This window comes from Monodelphis domestica, chromosome 5, assembly GCF_027887165.1.
Source record: "Monodelphis domestica isolate mMonDom1 chromosome 5, mMonDom1.pri, whole genome shotgun sequence".
NCBI classification, from domain to species: Eukaryota; Metazoa; Chordata; class Mammalia; order Didelphimorphia; family Didelphidae; genus Monodelphis; species Monodelphis domestica.
In genome coordinates this window covers 315888006-315901078 of record NC_077231.1, presented here as the reverse complement: position 1 = coordinate 315901078, position 13073 = coordinate 315888006, and the positions used below count along the sequence as shown (strand labels likewise).

At 37.0% G+C, this 13073-nt stretch overlaps 1 protein-coding gene across 13 annotated transcripts in view; it reads right to left on the bottom strand.

The window, feature by feature from the left end:
* MACC1 (MET transcriptional regulator MACC1) overlaps positions 1-13073 on the bottom strand; it is a 175073-nt gene that overhangs the window by 73607 nt on the left and 88393 nt on the right. For all 13 annotated transcript variants that reach the window (XM_056800529.1, XM_056800532.1, XM_056800536.1 and 10 more), the window contains 2 exons: positions 2311-2359; positions 1495-1619 (listed from right to left, as the gene is read on the bottom strand). In XM_056800529.1, coding sequence (XP_056656507.1) covers positions 1495-1603 — 109 coding nt within the window. In that variant the 5' untranslated portion in view covers positions 1604-1619; positions 2311-2359. The remainder of the gene's footprint in view (positions 1-1494; positions 1620-2310; positions 2360-13073) is intronic.

The window sequence follows — 13073 nt, the reverse complement described above, 5'->3', positions numbered from 1 at the left end:
CAAAAGAAATAATATCAATCCATTTAACTACATTAAATTATAAATATTTGAATAAACAAAACTAATGCAATCAAAAATTAAAAAGGAAAAAGAAAATTGGGATAGAAATTAGCCAACTTCTCTGATAAAGGCTACATTTTAAAAATATATAGGGAACTGAGTCAAACTTGTAAAATAAATCTTTCATTCTATAATTGAAAAATGGTCAAAGTATAAGAATAAGCCCTCTTTAGAAGAAATCAAAGCTTTCAATGGTTACATAAAAATGCTTTATAGATTAAAGCAATTCAAATTAAAACAACACTGATGGTACAATCCCTCACCTAGCAGAATGGCTAACATAACAGAAAAATAAAAAGAAAAATGCTGGAGGATATTTGGAAAAGTTGGAACACTAATGCATTGTTGGTGGAGTTGTGAACTAGTCCAATCATTCTGAAGAATAATTTGGAATTATGCCCAAAAGGGTATCATTCCAAACATAATTTATGACTGAGCAATTCTGTTATTAGGTCTGTTTCCCAAAATAGCTCAAAGAAAATAGGGAAAGGGTCTAAAAGTATAAAAATATTTTAGCAGCTCCTTCTACAGAGGCAAAGAATTACAAATGAGATACCATCAATGAGGGAATGATTGAACAATATGCAGTATATGATTTTCTTGGAGTATTACTATGCTATAAAGAATGATCAACAGAATGGTTTCAGGGGAATAAAACATAGAATGATTTGTACAAAGGGATAGAAAGGGAAAAAGAACAATTATACAAAATAATGGCAATATTATAAATATGATCAACTGTGAGTAAGCTACTTTGATCAAGACAATAATGTAAAGCAATTCCAATGGATAATATGATAGAAAATGCTATTCACTCCAAAGGAAGAAGAGATGAACTTTTGGTGATGTTAGAAGTACATTTCTTTTACTTCCTTTTTCTTGTATGTTTTCATTTTCTTTTACAACATAGCTAATATGAAATATATTTTGCATGACTAACATGTATAATCTATATGATATATCATGTCTTCCCATGGAGTGGGTGAAGGGAGAGGAAGAGAATTTGGAATTCATTTTTAAGTGAATGTTTAAAAAGTTTACATAACAATTGAGAAATATTTTTAAAATTAAATATGAATTTGAAAAATTAAAGGGAACATCTGGCAGAACAGTAAGGCTGACAATGTCTTAGACATATTTTTCCATAGATATCTCCAATGTGCTTTCATGAAACAGGCTATGTCACCATTCAGACTTTCCATTTTCTCATCTGTAAAATGGGTACAAAAAGTCCTACAGTGCCTACCTCACAGAGTTGTTTTGAGCATCAAATGAGTTAATATATTTGAGCTATTTTGCTTATCTTAAAGTGCTATATCAATGTCACTTAGAATTCCTTTGTTTCCCTCACATTTGGTACATCAGTGACCACGTATTGACTTTCTTGATTCATGAATTCAATTCTCGTGCATTGAAATGATTTAAAATGTTTACCTTCCATGTCATAGTGAGTGAAGAAGTTTTGTTCATCCAACAAATTTCCTTCAGACTTACATCGTGGGACCACCTCAGACTTTAAGGAAGCCTGTCCACTGGCTGCCATTTTTCCAGCTGAGGTACTTGGGGGTAAAGACAAATGACCATTAAAAAAGTCAGAGAGTAGGTAAAGATAGTAAAATCTAAATGTGAACATGCATTTAAGTAGGAAGGCATACAAAAGCACCCTGATTTTCCAAATATTGCCCTAAATACAAGGACAGGCTTGGATCCTGGATGTCTCTGATGGCCTTGCAAAGTCTAAGGACCCCTTCCTATTCAATTTTTAGTACATAAAATAAAATGTAGATAGTTACACAGGAAATTGACTATATTAAAATATAATTTGAAAAATATATGAATAAATTCAGATTAAGAATCCCAAGGATAGAGCTCAATAATACAAACTGGAAAAGGGACTAAATTTGAAAACCACCATAACATGGTGATGATACAATTTGAAAATTATTAAAAGCCAAAGGTATTCAATGTGAGTTGCAGGATTTTGAATTGGAAGAACATCAGTATCTACCTAGTTCAATACCCTCAATTTATAGACGAAGTTGCTGAAGCCAAGAGAAGGAATGTGATTTCCCCATGGCAACACAGATAGGAAATAGCAGAGCTGGCATTACAATTCAGATCCTGTGACTCCAAGTACACCAGTCCTTACAAGGTTACTAATGTGAGTCATTATTATAAGAAATTTAGTTTGTTATGCCCCCAAACCCATCCTGAATTAATATCAGTACCACTATAGTTCCCCCTACATACTTAGCTATTGTTATATTTCTTCTCCAAAATGGTCCTTTCTTCTTTTACCCTATAATTCAAACAAATAACAAAGTTATGAAAGTGAGAATGATAGAAACTCCCCGAATCTCAGTTGGAGAAAATTTCAATATCCATTTAGTCCAAAGTGACAAGAGGTCAACCATTCTCTGAAGATTCCCAGACCACAAGATTTGCCTGAGGTCTTTCAAATTCCCCTCCAAACTCCTGACCACAGAAAGTTACTATTCTGAAAGGAAAGATCAAAACACAAACTCAGGGGGAAAAAATGTCAGAACAGCTCTAAGCAAAGCCTCAAAGAAAAATGTAAATTTGATATGGACTGAAAGGTCCCATAAACCTTACTTACCAAGTAGTTGTGAACAATAAAAAAAAACAATGGAAACAATAACTAGTTGATTAATATGGGGCCACATATCAGATAAGAGGTATGGATTGCTTAGGTTCACAATTATAAGAAAACTCCTCACAACAATCTTTAGATATAACACAGGTCCTTGGCTAGGGGGAGTCCTCTTTTTTAACTGCAAGTACAGTTTCCTAGTCACATAGGATTAGGTTCAAACTATACTCAATTTCCACAATCACTGCCTTCCTTAGAGTCTACAAAGAAAAGAAAAACTTTAGACCCAAGTTGTCCTGGGGTACTTAACAGGACATTAGCATCCCATTTACATTGTAATTTGCTTCCCCCACCCCAGTGGGCAAGCAGAGTGAATCATGGGTAAAGCTATACAGATCCAAGTAGACCACGGGTAATGTGACATCAGTTCCTTGGAAATAGCAGGACAACTGGCCAAACAAATGACTCCTTCCTTAGTAACTAATCAAGATAAAAGACTTTACTGAAAACCTCTACTTAATTTTACCTCTATTTACCTCTCTTTACCTTTACTTACCTACCTTACCTTACTTATTAAACTAGCTAGCTAACTGTTGATATCCATTCTATTACTTTTCCTTTATAATAAAGTTTATGTCCTTGCAATGAAGTTAGTCTGAGCTGTCAATAAGTTCTTTGGATGAGACCTCAATCATCCTTGCCCACATTGAATTGATTTCAGCCCCCCCCACCCCAAATCCAGCCTCTAGATCATAAATCTGTTCTCATGGACCAACAGCAACTTCCTGAATTTGGGCCATGCTCAAGAGGGCATCTCCAGTGAATCAAGAAGAAATCCAGATGATATACCACTTTGTTTCTAACAGCTTTTAAGTCCTCTTAGGGGTTAGGGTAAGTTGAGTTTATTCAAACTCTTCAAAGGAAAAATTAGCTCATATAAAACATTTCAGAGATGTTGATATTTTCCCCATTGATTAGCTCTTAAAGATGTCTAACATCTGGAGCTAAGACCAGTTAGCTCATAGTAAACAGGATAATCTGCTTAGGCAAGGAGGAATAACAATAGGTCACATGGACAAGAAGCTTTCAATTCTGCAAATTGTTTTTATATCATTTGAATTTTCTAACATTTTTAATTTACATATTACAGATGAGAAAACTGATAGAATGAAAGGGTAAATAAGTTATCCAGAGTTATGCAGTCAACAATTGCTTGAGATATTATTTGAACCCAGATCTTCCTGACTCAAATACCAATATCTCCCACTTCCCCAAGCTACCTCTGAAAGAAGTAAAACACCCAAAAGAAAGTAAAAATTTTGTCTCTAATTCTCTCTCTCTCTCTCTCTCTCTCTCTCTCTCTCTCTCTCTCTCTCTCTCTCTCTCTCTCTCTCTCTCTCTCTCTCTCTCTTGCCAGGGCAATTTACTTCCCCAATATACTTGAAAACCTCTCCATATCCCCAAGTAACTCTCAAAAAATTATAAATTGTAGAGAGAGTAAACGTTTGCATTAAAGGAGGAAGTTCATCTCTGGTAGCTCCACTGTTAAAAAATATAGTCATGGCAACAAACAAAACAGAAGAAAAGAAAACATGCATTGAACAGAAAATTGGCAAAGAAAGAAGCCCAAAATATGTTTGCATGGTATGCCTGGCATACCTCAAAGGTTATGAGAGCAAATGATTCTGGGCTCCACATAGTTCTGAAGAACAAATTGATCCAAGAAGCATATGGCTACATTGCAGATATATTTATGAATGACCTTTTTAAATCAAATCAAATCCATAGATATCTATTGATTGCCTATTCTGGGCTAGATCCTTCTCTAAGTACTTGGGAATTCCCAAGCCATTACTGAATACTCTCAAAGAGATGTTTTACAGATAGGGAAACAATCACAAGGAATTTTCTCAAAGTCAAATCAAGGCTGAATCCAGTTGACTTTCTCTCAGTCCTCATTTTCCTTCATTTCTGTCTACATAGAAATTGCTCATCACTCTTTCCTCATTGATATTTTCTTCTCTCTAGGTTTTTGGGCCACTCCTTTCTCCTGGTTCTCTCCTTATCTTCCTGACCACTCCTCTTGGTCTCTTCTGCTGGATTCTCCTCCAGATCATATCCTCTAAACATTATTGTTCTTCCAAGGCTCTTCACTGGGTCCTCTTCTCTTCTCACCCTACTTCCCTGGGTGATCTCATCAATTCACCAATTCCAGTTGGTTGAATTACCATCCCTATTCTGATGATTATCAGATCAACTTTTCCTACCCTAAACTCTGCTGATCACCAATTGCTCATTTCCATCTACCTTTCAGATTGGATAACCAGTAGATATCTTAAACTTAATATGTCCAAAATAGAACTCATTATCTTTCCTCCCTAATTCTCCTCATCTTCCTAACTTCCATCCTCCCAGACCTTCAGGCTCATGACCTATGAATCATCCTTCTCTCCTCACCACCCTACCATGTCCAAGTTGTTGCCATGGCCTGTTGATCTCACCTTCACAACACTTCTCATAAATGCCCCCTTCTCTTCTTTGACACTGCCATTTCTCTGATGCAGACTTTCATCACCTCACACCTGGGCTATTGCAATAGCTAGTGGGGGGCCTTTCACAAGTCTCTTTCCACTCCAGTCCATCCTCCATTTAGTCATAAAGTGATTTTCCTAAAGTGTAGGTCCAAATGATCATGTCTCCTCCTACTCATTAAAATCTAGTAGCTCCCCCTTGCCTTCAAGATCAAATGAAAATTTCTCTATCATTCAAAGCCTTTTATAACCTAGATTCCTCTTACGTTTCTACTCTCCTTACAACTTACTCACCCACACAGTCTTCTTCAATTCAGTGACACTGGTCTCCTGTCCATTCCACAAGCAAGATAATAATAATAACAATAGCTAACATTTCTGTAGTTCTTACTCTGTGCCAGGCACTGGGTTAACGGTTTTACAAATCTCTCAACTGATCCTCACAACAAACCTGGGAAGTTTTATTATTACCCCCATCTTACAGATGAAGAAACTGAGGCAAACAGAGGTAATGTGATTTACCTAGGGTCATATAGCTAGTTGGCAAATGAGGCTGAATTTGAACTTGAGTCTTCTTGACTCCAAGCCCAGCACTCTATGCACTGTTGCACCTAGTAGCCTAGGAAAACATTGCACCTCTAGGCTGGAATAGCCACCTCCTCAGCTCTCACTACTGGCCTTCCTAGTTTCCTTTAAATCCCAGCTAAAATCAGACATTTTTCAAGAATCTTTTCCTAATTCCTTTGGGTGCTTGATCACTGTTAATGATTTCCTAGGTATCTTATACAGAATCTGTATATACTTGCTTGCATATTGTCTCCCACATTCAATTGTAAGCTTCTTGAGGGCAACATTGTATTTTGCCTCTTTTGTATCTCCAGTGCTTAAACCAGTGATAACTGTTTATCCCTATCTGCTCTTTGGGTTTTGGTATTTCCATTGACAGAGGGAGAGCTTTCAATCTCTCCAAGGAGCCCATTCAACTTTAAGTGAATTCTAACAACTAAGGAATAGAGGTTTTTACCTGTCCCTCCCTTGGGGACATTTAAGCCGAGACTGAATGACCACTTGTCCAAGATATCATGATGAGTTTCCTTCTGTCTATAGCTTGGTCTAGATGAATGCTGAGATTGTTTCTTATTTTATTTCTCAAATTCTTGATTCCAAGATGGCTGTGGGACTCTAGGCAAATCATTTCACTGATGCTGGCCTAAGTTTCCTCATCTGTAAAATGATGGGGCTCAACGCAAAGGCCTTGAAACTTCTATCCAGTTCTAATTCTCAAAGCCTTAATTCAATCTGGAATTTTTGGTGTTAATAAAAGGAAACTATTTTCATCCTCAGAGAGGCTGTATGCCTCTTTCCTGGTGAATTACGAGTCACTCTGCAAGTAAACTATGATTTAAAGTGATGAGAAAAAGCCTGTTTTGCTGAGATCATGGGGGTTTGAGGTCTTCTGATATATGGGGCAATGTAAGAAATACCTAAAGTTACTCTGGCTCTGTCCCTCTATAGTGTAAACCTTAAAATTTCTTAGGCTTGTGAATGTTGGAAATTTCCCCATTTCCAACATTAGGTAGGGAGGGTCCTTCTCCTCCATACCTGAGATTACTTTAGGACAGAAACCTTTTGCTGAACAATGGAAAGGGCTTTGACCTATGCTTAGGCATAGAACAGGAATTTCTTTGAGTCATGATTGATTTTAGAATTGATACAATAGAGATACTTGGAATGACAGAACCAGGTCTTGGAAAATACAATTTCCACCCCACTCAGTCCTAACAGGATTTAGGAAGGGCTGCAGCAAAGGATCAAGACTTAATTATTCCAATCTCTACCCTACTCAGGGTAACAGGATTTAGGAAGGGCTGTAGCAAAGGATCAAGATTTAATTATTTGAGAATATGACCTTCAACAGACATGTGCAAAGCCACAGACCTCTGGGTGGTCCTGGGTTAAGGTAGAGCCACCATTGGCACAGGGAAGACATGGACAGTGATTGGTAGATGTGAGAACTGAGGGGAGGGAACTTGGATGGTTTCCTTAAAGATAGAGGGGTCTGAGGACTGAGGGTGGTTGGTTGGAGAGTTTTGGCTCTGAGTGGTTGGAGAGGTGCTCTGAGAAGCTTGCTCTGAAGGAAGCTGGAGGTGGAGGTCCCTGAGACTGTTTCTCCATTTTGGTCACGTGAGTGATAGGGACTGATCTCCTTTCATTGCCCCAGCTATCTAAGGGCTTGGGCCTTTTGGCCCAGCCTAAACAGAAGGGGTATTTAAGCCCTATTCCCTTCTCTCCCCTTTCTCTCTCCCTCTCTCTCTCTATCTTTAATACCTTTCTTCATCCTGTTTGTAATTAAACTCCATAAAAGGTTGACTGCTGACTTGAGTTTTCATTTAGGAATTACATAGCTGAATTCCTTGGCGACCTTAAATTAATATATATCAGTCTTTTAAAGTGATTTCCTTGTCACAATAGCTATATCTGTCATTGAGTCATTTTTGGTCATGTCTCACTCTTCTTGACTGCATTTGGGGTTTTCTTGCAAAGATACTGGAATTATTTGTAATTTCCTTCTCCAACTCATTTGACACATGAGAAACTGAGGCGAATAGGGTGAAGTGACATGATTAGGGTCACACAGCTAAGAAGCATCTGAAACCAGATTTGAATTCAGGAAGATATTTCTTCCTGACCCCAAGCCTGGCACTCTAGCCACTGTACCAACCAGCTATGTGTATAAATGCATATTTATGTGTGTATATGTCTGTATACACAAAAATGCATATATCTATAACAATGTATCTTTATATTAACTCTATAGAGTAACACAAGATAATGTCAAGTAAAGGAGAGTCCCCATCACTGGGAGAATAGGGGAGCAGAGTGAGACCCCCATGGCTCTTTGTTTGGCCAGTCTGGATATATCTAATAGAAGAATCAACTCATTCAGGCTAGTCATGAGTTGAAGTTAAATTATTTTTATGTTTTCAATCTTTTGAGAATGAAACATTTACATTTTTTCTGAAGTTACATTAAAATGAGCTAAAAATTCTCCAGCACTCCCAGGCATAAACCATCCCTGAGAAGATACTTTCCCTTGCATCAGAGTGCCTGAACCCCCATAATCTTAGCAACAAAAGTCTTTTCCCATTGCCTTAGATCATAGTTTACTCACGAAGTAATTCACCAGGAAAGAGTCATACAGCCTCCAAGAGGATGAAAATAATGACCCCCTCCCGTAACAAATTGAATTACAGACAAAAGAATTAGAGCAGGAAAAAATTTTCAAGGCCATTGAGTCCAGCCTAAACATTTTACAGATGAGGAAACTGAGGCCAAAATAAGTGAGGTGATTTTCCTGGGGTCACACAGGAGAACCCTTGAGTCAGGAATTTGAGAAACAAAATAAGAAACAATCTCAGTATTCATCTAGAAGTAAACTCACTGGGAATGGCATCTTGGTAAAGAGGTTATTCCTTCTCTGGTTAAAGACTTCCCAGAAAGAGATACTTCCAACCTCTCCTTCCTATTATTAGAATTATCCAAGAGGTGAATAAGCAGTTCCAAGAGGTCAGAAGCTTTCCTTCCTTATAGCAACTCAGATGATTTTTGGACAACTCTATTAGGTAGTACATTTTCCCTGACATTGAGTCTAAATTGTCCTTTTTGAAACTTCTCCCCACTGCTCCCACTCATTCCTATAGGGAGGATGATACAGTCTTTCCTGGCAGGAAGAAGTTGCTTTCCAAATATTGCCAGAGAATTGGGAAAGTGTCTCATAAACTTGAGAATGTAAAAGCATATTTAAAAATCAAATGTTTCCTATAATGTTTGCTTCCTCTGGCAGACCTAGTGTGGAACCATTTTACAAAGGTCTGTGGAAGCTGGAATTCTGCAATATGCAAATTGCATTGATCCCTCAAGGCTCTGGTGAGTCTTCAAAATCCTGTGGTTTATTTCAGTTGCCCTAAATCATCAGAAAAGGTCTAAAATTAAAGTTCTCTTGGGTTTCTGGGATGGTGGAAGTGTTTACCTGCCACAAGGCAAGGGATAGAACTAGAAAATCAGTATGTATCATTGCCAAGGAAGGTCAGCAAGCCAGGACAATGGAGGTACAACCCCAAAGCAAAATCAAGTATTAAATTTGAACAGAGAATAGAGATAAATGGATAAAGAAAAACTTTATAAAATTAAAATACATGTAAGAGGGAAAGAAATCAGCTAAGACAGTGAGCCAATTAGCTACCTTCAATTTTATTTCTTCCTGGGTAGGCAGAAAACAAAGCATAACAAAAATAAACTAAAAGAGGTAGGTTTATAGTCAAGTAAATAGAGATTAGTAACTATTGTCTCAATTTTCTAAAAAAATGGGGGGGGGGTAATTTCTGCACATTATTGACCAGTAAGCCACACTTCCATTAATGGCAAAATCCTGAAACAAACTTTTTAGGAGGGGCTCATGGTCATTTAGAAAGAGAAACAATAGTCACCATGAGCAGATAGGGGCTTCTGAAGAAAAAAGTCATCCTGGATCATGCTCTTTTATTTTACAAAAACTATGAGTTGAATTTAATTTAAAAACCCTTTTGACTGTATTATTATACTGGTTAATCAAGTGGTTACCTAGATTTTAGCATAGCATTTGACAGAAACCCTTATAGTAACTTTACAAAGAAGGAAATATGAAAGTTAAATGATTGTGTATTTAGATAAATGTAGATTCTAATAAATAACTGGACTTAAAAAGCAATGATCAATGAATTGAGGTTAATCTGGAGGAAGAAAGTTGTTAGGGGAATTCTCCCAGGAGTCTGATTTTGACCACATATTATTCAATGTTTTTATCAATGACTTTAGATAATTTAGTATGGTTTTTCCCTGTTCCTACTCTCTTCAATATAATTATTTACTACCTCTAAGTTATATTGTGTGATTCAATCATTATTGGATACCATTACTTACTCTCCACTTAGGTCTATGTCTTTGGTTAATTTTTTCTATATTGATTATGGAATCATGAATCTAGATTTAAAATAGACCTCAAAGACATTCTAGTCCAAACTTTCAATTCGTAGGAGAGGAAATTAGTCCTGGGAAGGTCAATTTTCTCATGTAAGCTCAGAAGGATATCTGAACCCAGGTCCCCTGATTTGAGTACTAGTGAGCTATCTGCAGGTCTATACTTTTATGCTTGGCAAAGGCCATTGAATATTTCTATATTTTCCATGTACTTGTGAGTTCTATATGGCTTGTCACTTGACATTGTGAATGGCTCTTCACACCTTACCTGGCTTGTGATCTTAGGCAAGTCATGTCATGTATCGAGGACTCAAAGTTCTCACCCTTAAGATGGGGATGATGACAGTTGGGCTACCTAGTTAAATGTGTTAAAGTGTTATAAAACTATCTATTAGCATTATTAGTAGATTTGGTAAGAACTGAGCCAGTGATTTCATTGGTATAGAAAATTCACAGCTAAGAATATTTCCTCTATCAGTGCAGGCTGGCATCTTTCTACCGCATTTAAATCTTAAAGAACTGTCCAGGACACAGAGATAATGTGATTTCCCTAAGGTCAAATGATATGTCATTTGTCAAAGGCAGGACTTGGGTTGGAGAACTAGCTTAGAGACCAGCTCTCTGACCACTATACTAGAAAGTCTTTCATTAGATTATTACAGATGTGAATACCAATATAGAAATAGCATTTTTGCTAAATTATAGATGTTAATTTAATAGCAAAATTATATAAAATGATCAGAAAAGGATAGGGTGATCATGCCACTATGATCATATGAAATTCCATAGAGTTAAATGTAAAATCTCCCATTTTTTATTTTAGAAAATCATCTCCAGAAGTACAAGAGGAAGGAACCACAACTATGCTGAAAAATTGATCAATAACCCATTAGCTACTTTAATCCACAAAGAAAGAGGAAGATGAAGTTGGCAGAATCAGAACTGATCATGGTTAATTCACAATGAGGAAATTACCAGAAACCACAGCACCTAATTGTGTTGTTTGGGACCTCTGATGTCATGCTATGGCAGACTTCCAAGGAGGAAACTACCTCTAAAAATATAGATCAATGACAGTTGTCAATTAGCTACTAGGAAACATATTATAAAGTAAATAGATTTATAAAATACAGAAAATGTATAAAATATTCAAACTAAGGAAAATAATAATAAACCTAAAAGAATTCCATATCAAAGAAGAAATCAAATGAGCCATCAATGAACTTTCAGGGGAGGGGCAAGAGAAGTATTTTTGGGCCAGATGAATTTATGAACAAATTCTATGAAACATTTAAAGCCTAATTAATTTCAATGCTATGTAAATTCTCTTCAAAATTAGAAAAAGGAAACCTTCTACTGGACTCTTTCAATGAAACAGGTACATTTCAGATAGATATTCAAATAAAGACAGGATTAAAAAGCAAAGAACCATTATCACTAAAGACTTTTGGAGTTACTCTCAAGAGACCTGAGTTCAAATTATGAATTTTCTAATTATTACCTGTGTGACCCCAGACAAATTACTTTTTTATTTGATCTCTTTTTCCTCTCATGTAAAATAAGTGTAACATGACCTTTAAAGTATCTTCTACCTCTAATTTAATGATCTAATTATTATATTTGATGAATGAATTTGTGATTTCATTATGTTGAGGAAATTCTGGTTTAGAAATTACCACCACCCATTCAAATTACAGAGAGGAAGCCTCAGTGAATAGTCAAATATTAGGAATTCATCCAAATCATGTAAAGAATAAGTGACTCACTCAGGGTCAATAACTCTTAAGTGCCAGGAACTGAACCTAAGTCTTTCTGCATCCAAACCTAGCCTATTATCCACAATATTATGTTGCTTCTGTGACAGAAGTTGGCACTAGAGAAAAAGTGCCAGGCTGAAGAGTATGTGAAATTGACCACCTCAACAGGGGAGGGGCCCCAGAAGGGGGGCCCGGAGGAGAAGACTCTGGCTGGGAGAGCAGTGAGGGTCTCTCGGTCTTGGGAAGCCAAAGAGAGAAGTTGGGAAAAAGACTTTATCCTGAGGGTTACCCACTTTTCCTACTGGTGACTAGAAATCTTTCCCCTCAACATTTCCCAATTGAAGGGACTTCTGAAGAGAAACCTGAGCATACTTTACCTCAGCTCCTGTTGTCCAGGGGTGAGTCAACCTGAATTTCTCTCAGGGGGCTCAGGTTGCCAAGGCCTGAGTTCCCCCCAAACTCGAGGAGGGTAGGAAAAGGGTTTTAGATAGAGACAGGGACCCCCTTTCACACTTTCCCATTATTCCCTGCCCATTATTCCTTTGTATTACCTTGATTGAGTTGACATTAAAAGTTATCTGTTATCCAAGCTGAGTGTGAGTGAACAGATCAAAGGGAGACCCTTTGGTCTCGAGTAGTGGAGGGGGGACAAGATGGACAAGAGCAAATTGGGGAGAGTATCTTTAGCTAAGGAAGGAAGGCAGAAGGGGGGAAAATCTTTAAACCCCCTCTCCTCTCTTGGAGCCAACCCTAAACATCATCTGTCTCCCCTGAACCCCACTTTGAGAAGGGGGTTCTCCTCTCTTTCCCCCCTCCATACCAAAAGTCCAAACTTCCCTTGGGGTACAAACTTTCCTCTTTTATCTTTTTTTAATACATTTCCACATCTAAATGGATAATGTGGTAAATAAAATAAAATAAAATAAAATTCAAAATAAATTTCATAATAATACCACATCAGTAAATTTGGCAATTCTACTCATGATAAAATTGAGTTATAAGAATTGCAAAAAGGTTTCTACATTTGGAAAATGAATGGAATAATTTATCATTTAAATTACAAGGGCAAAAAGTCAACCTAGTTATGTTAATTGTTAC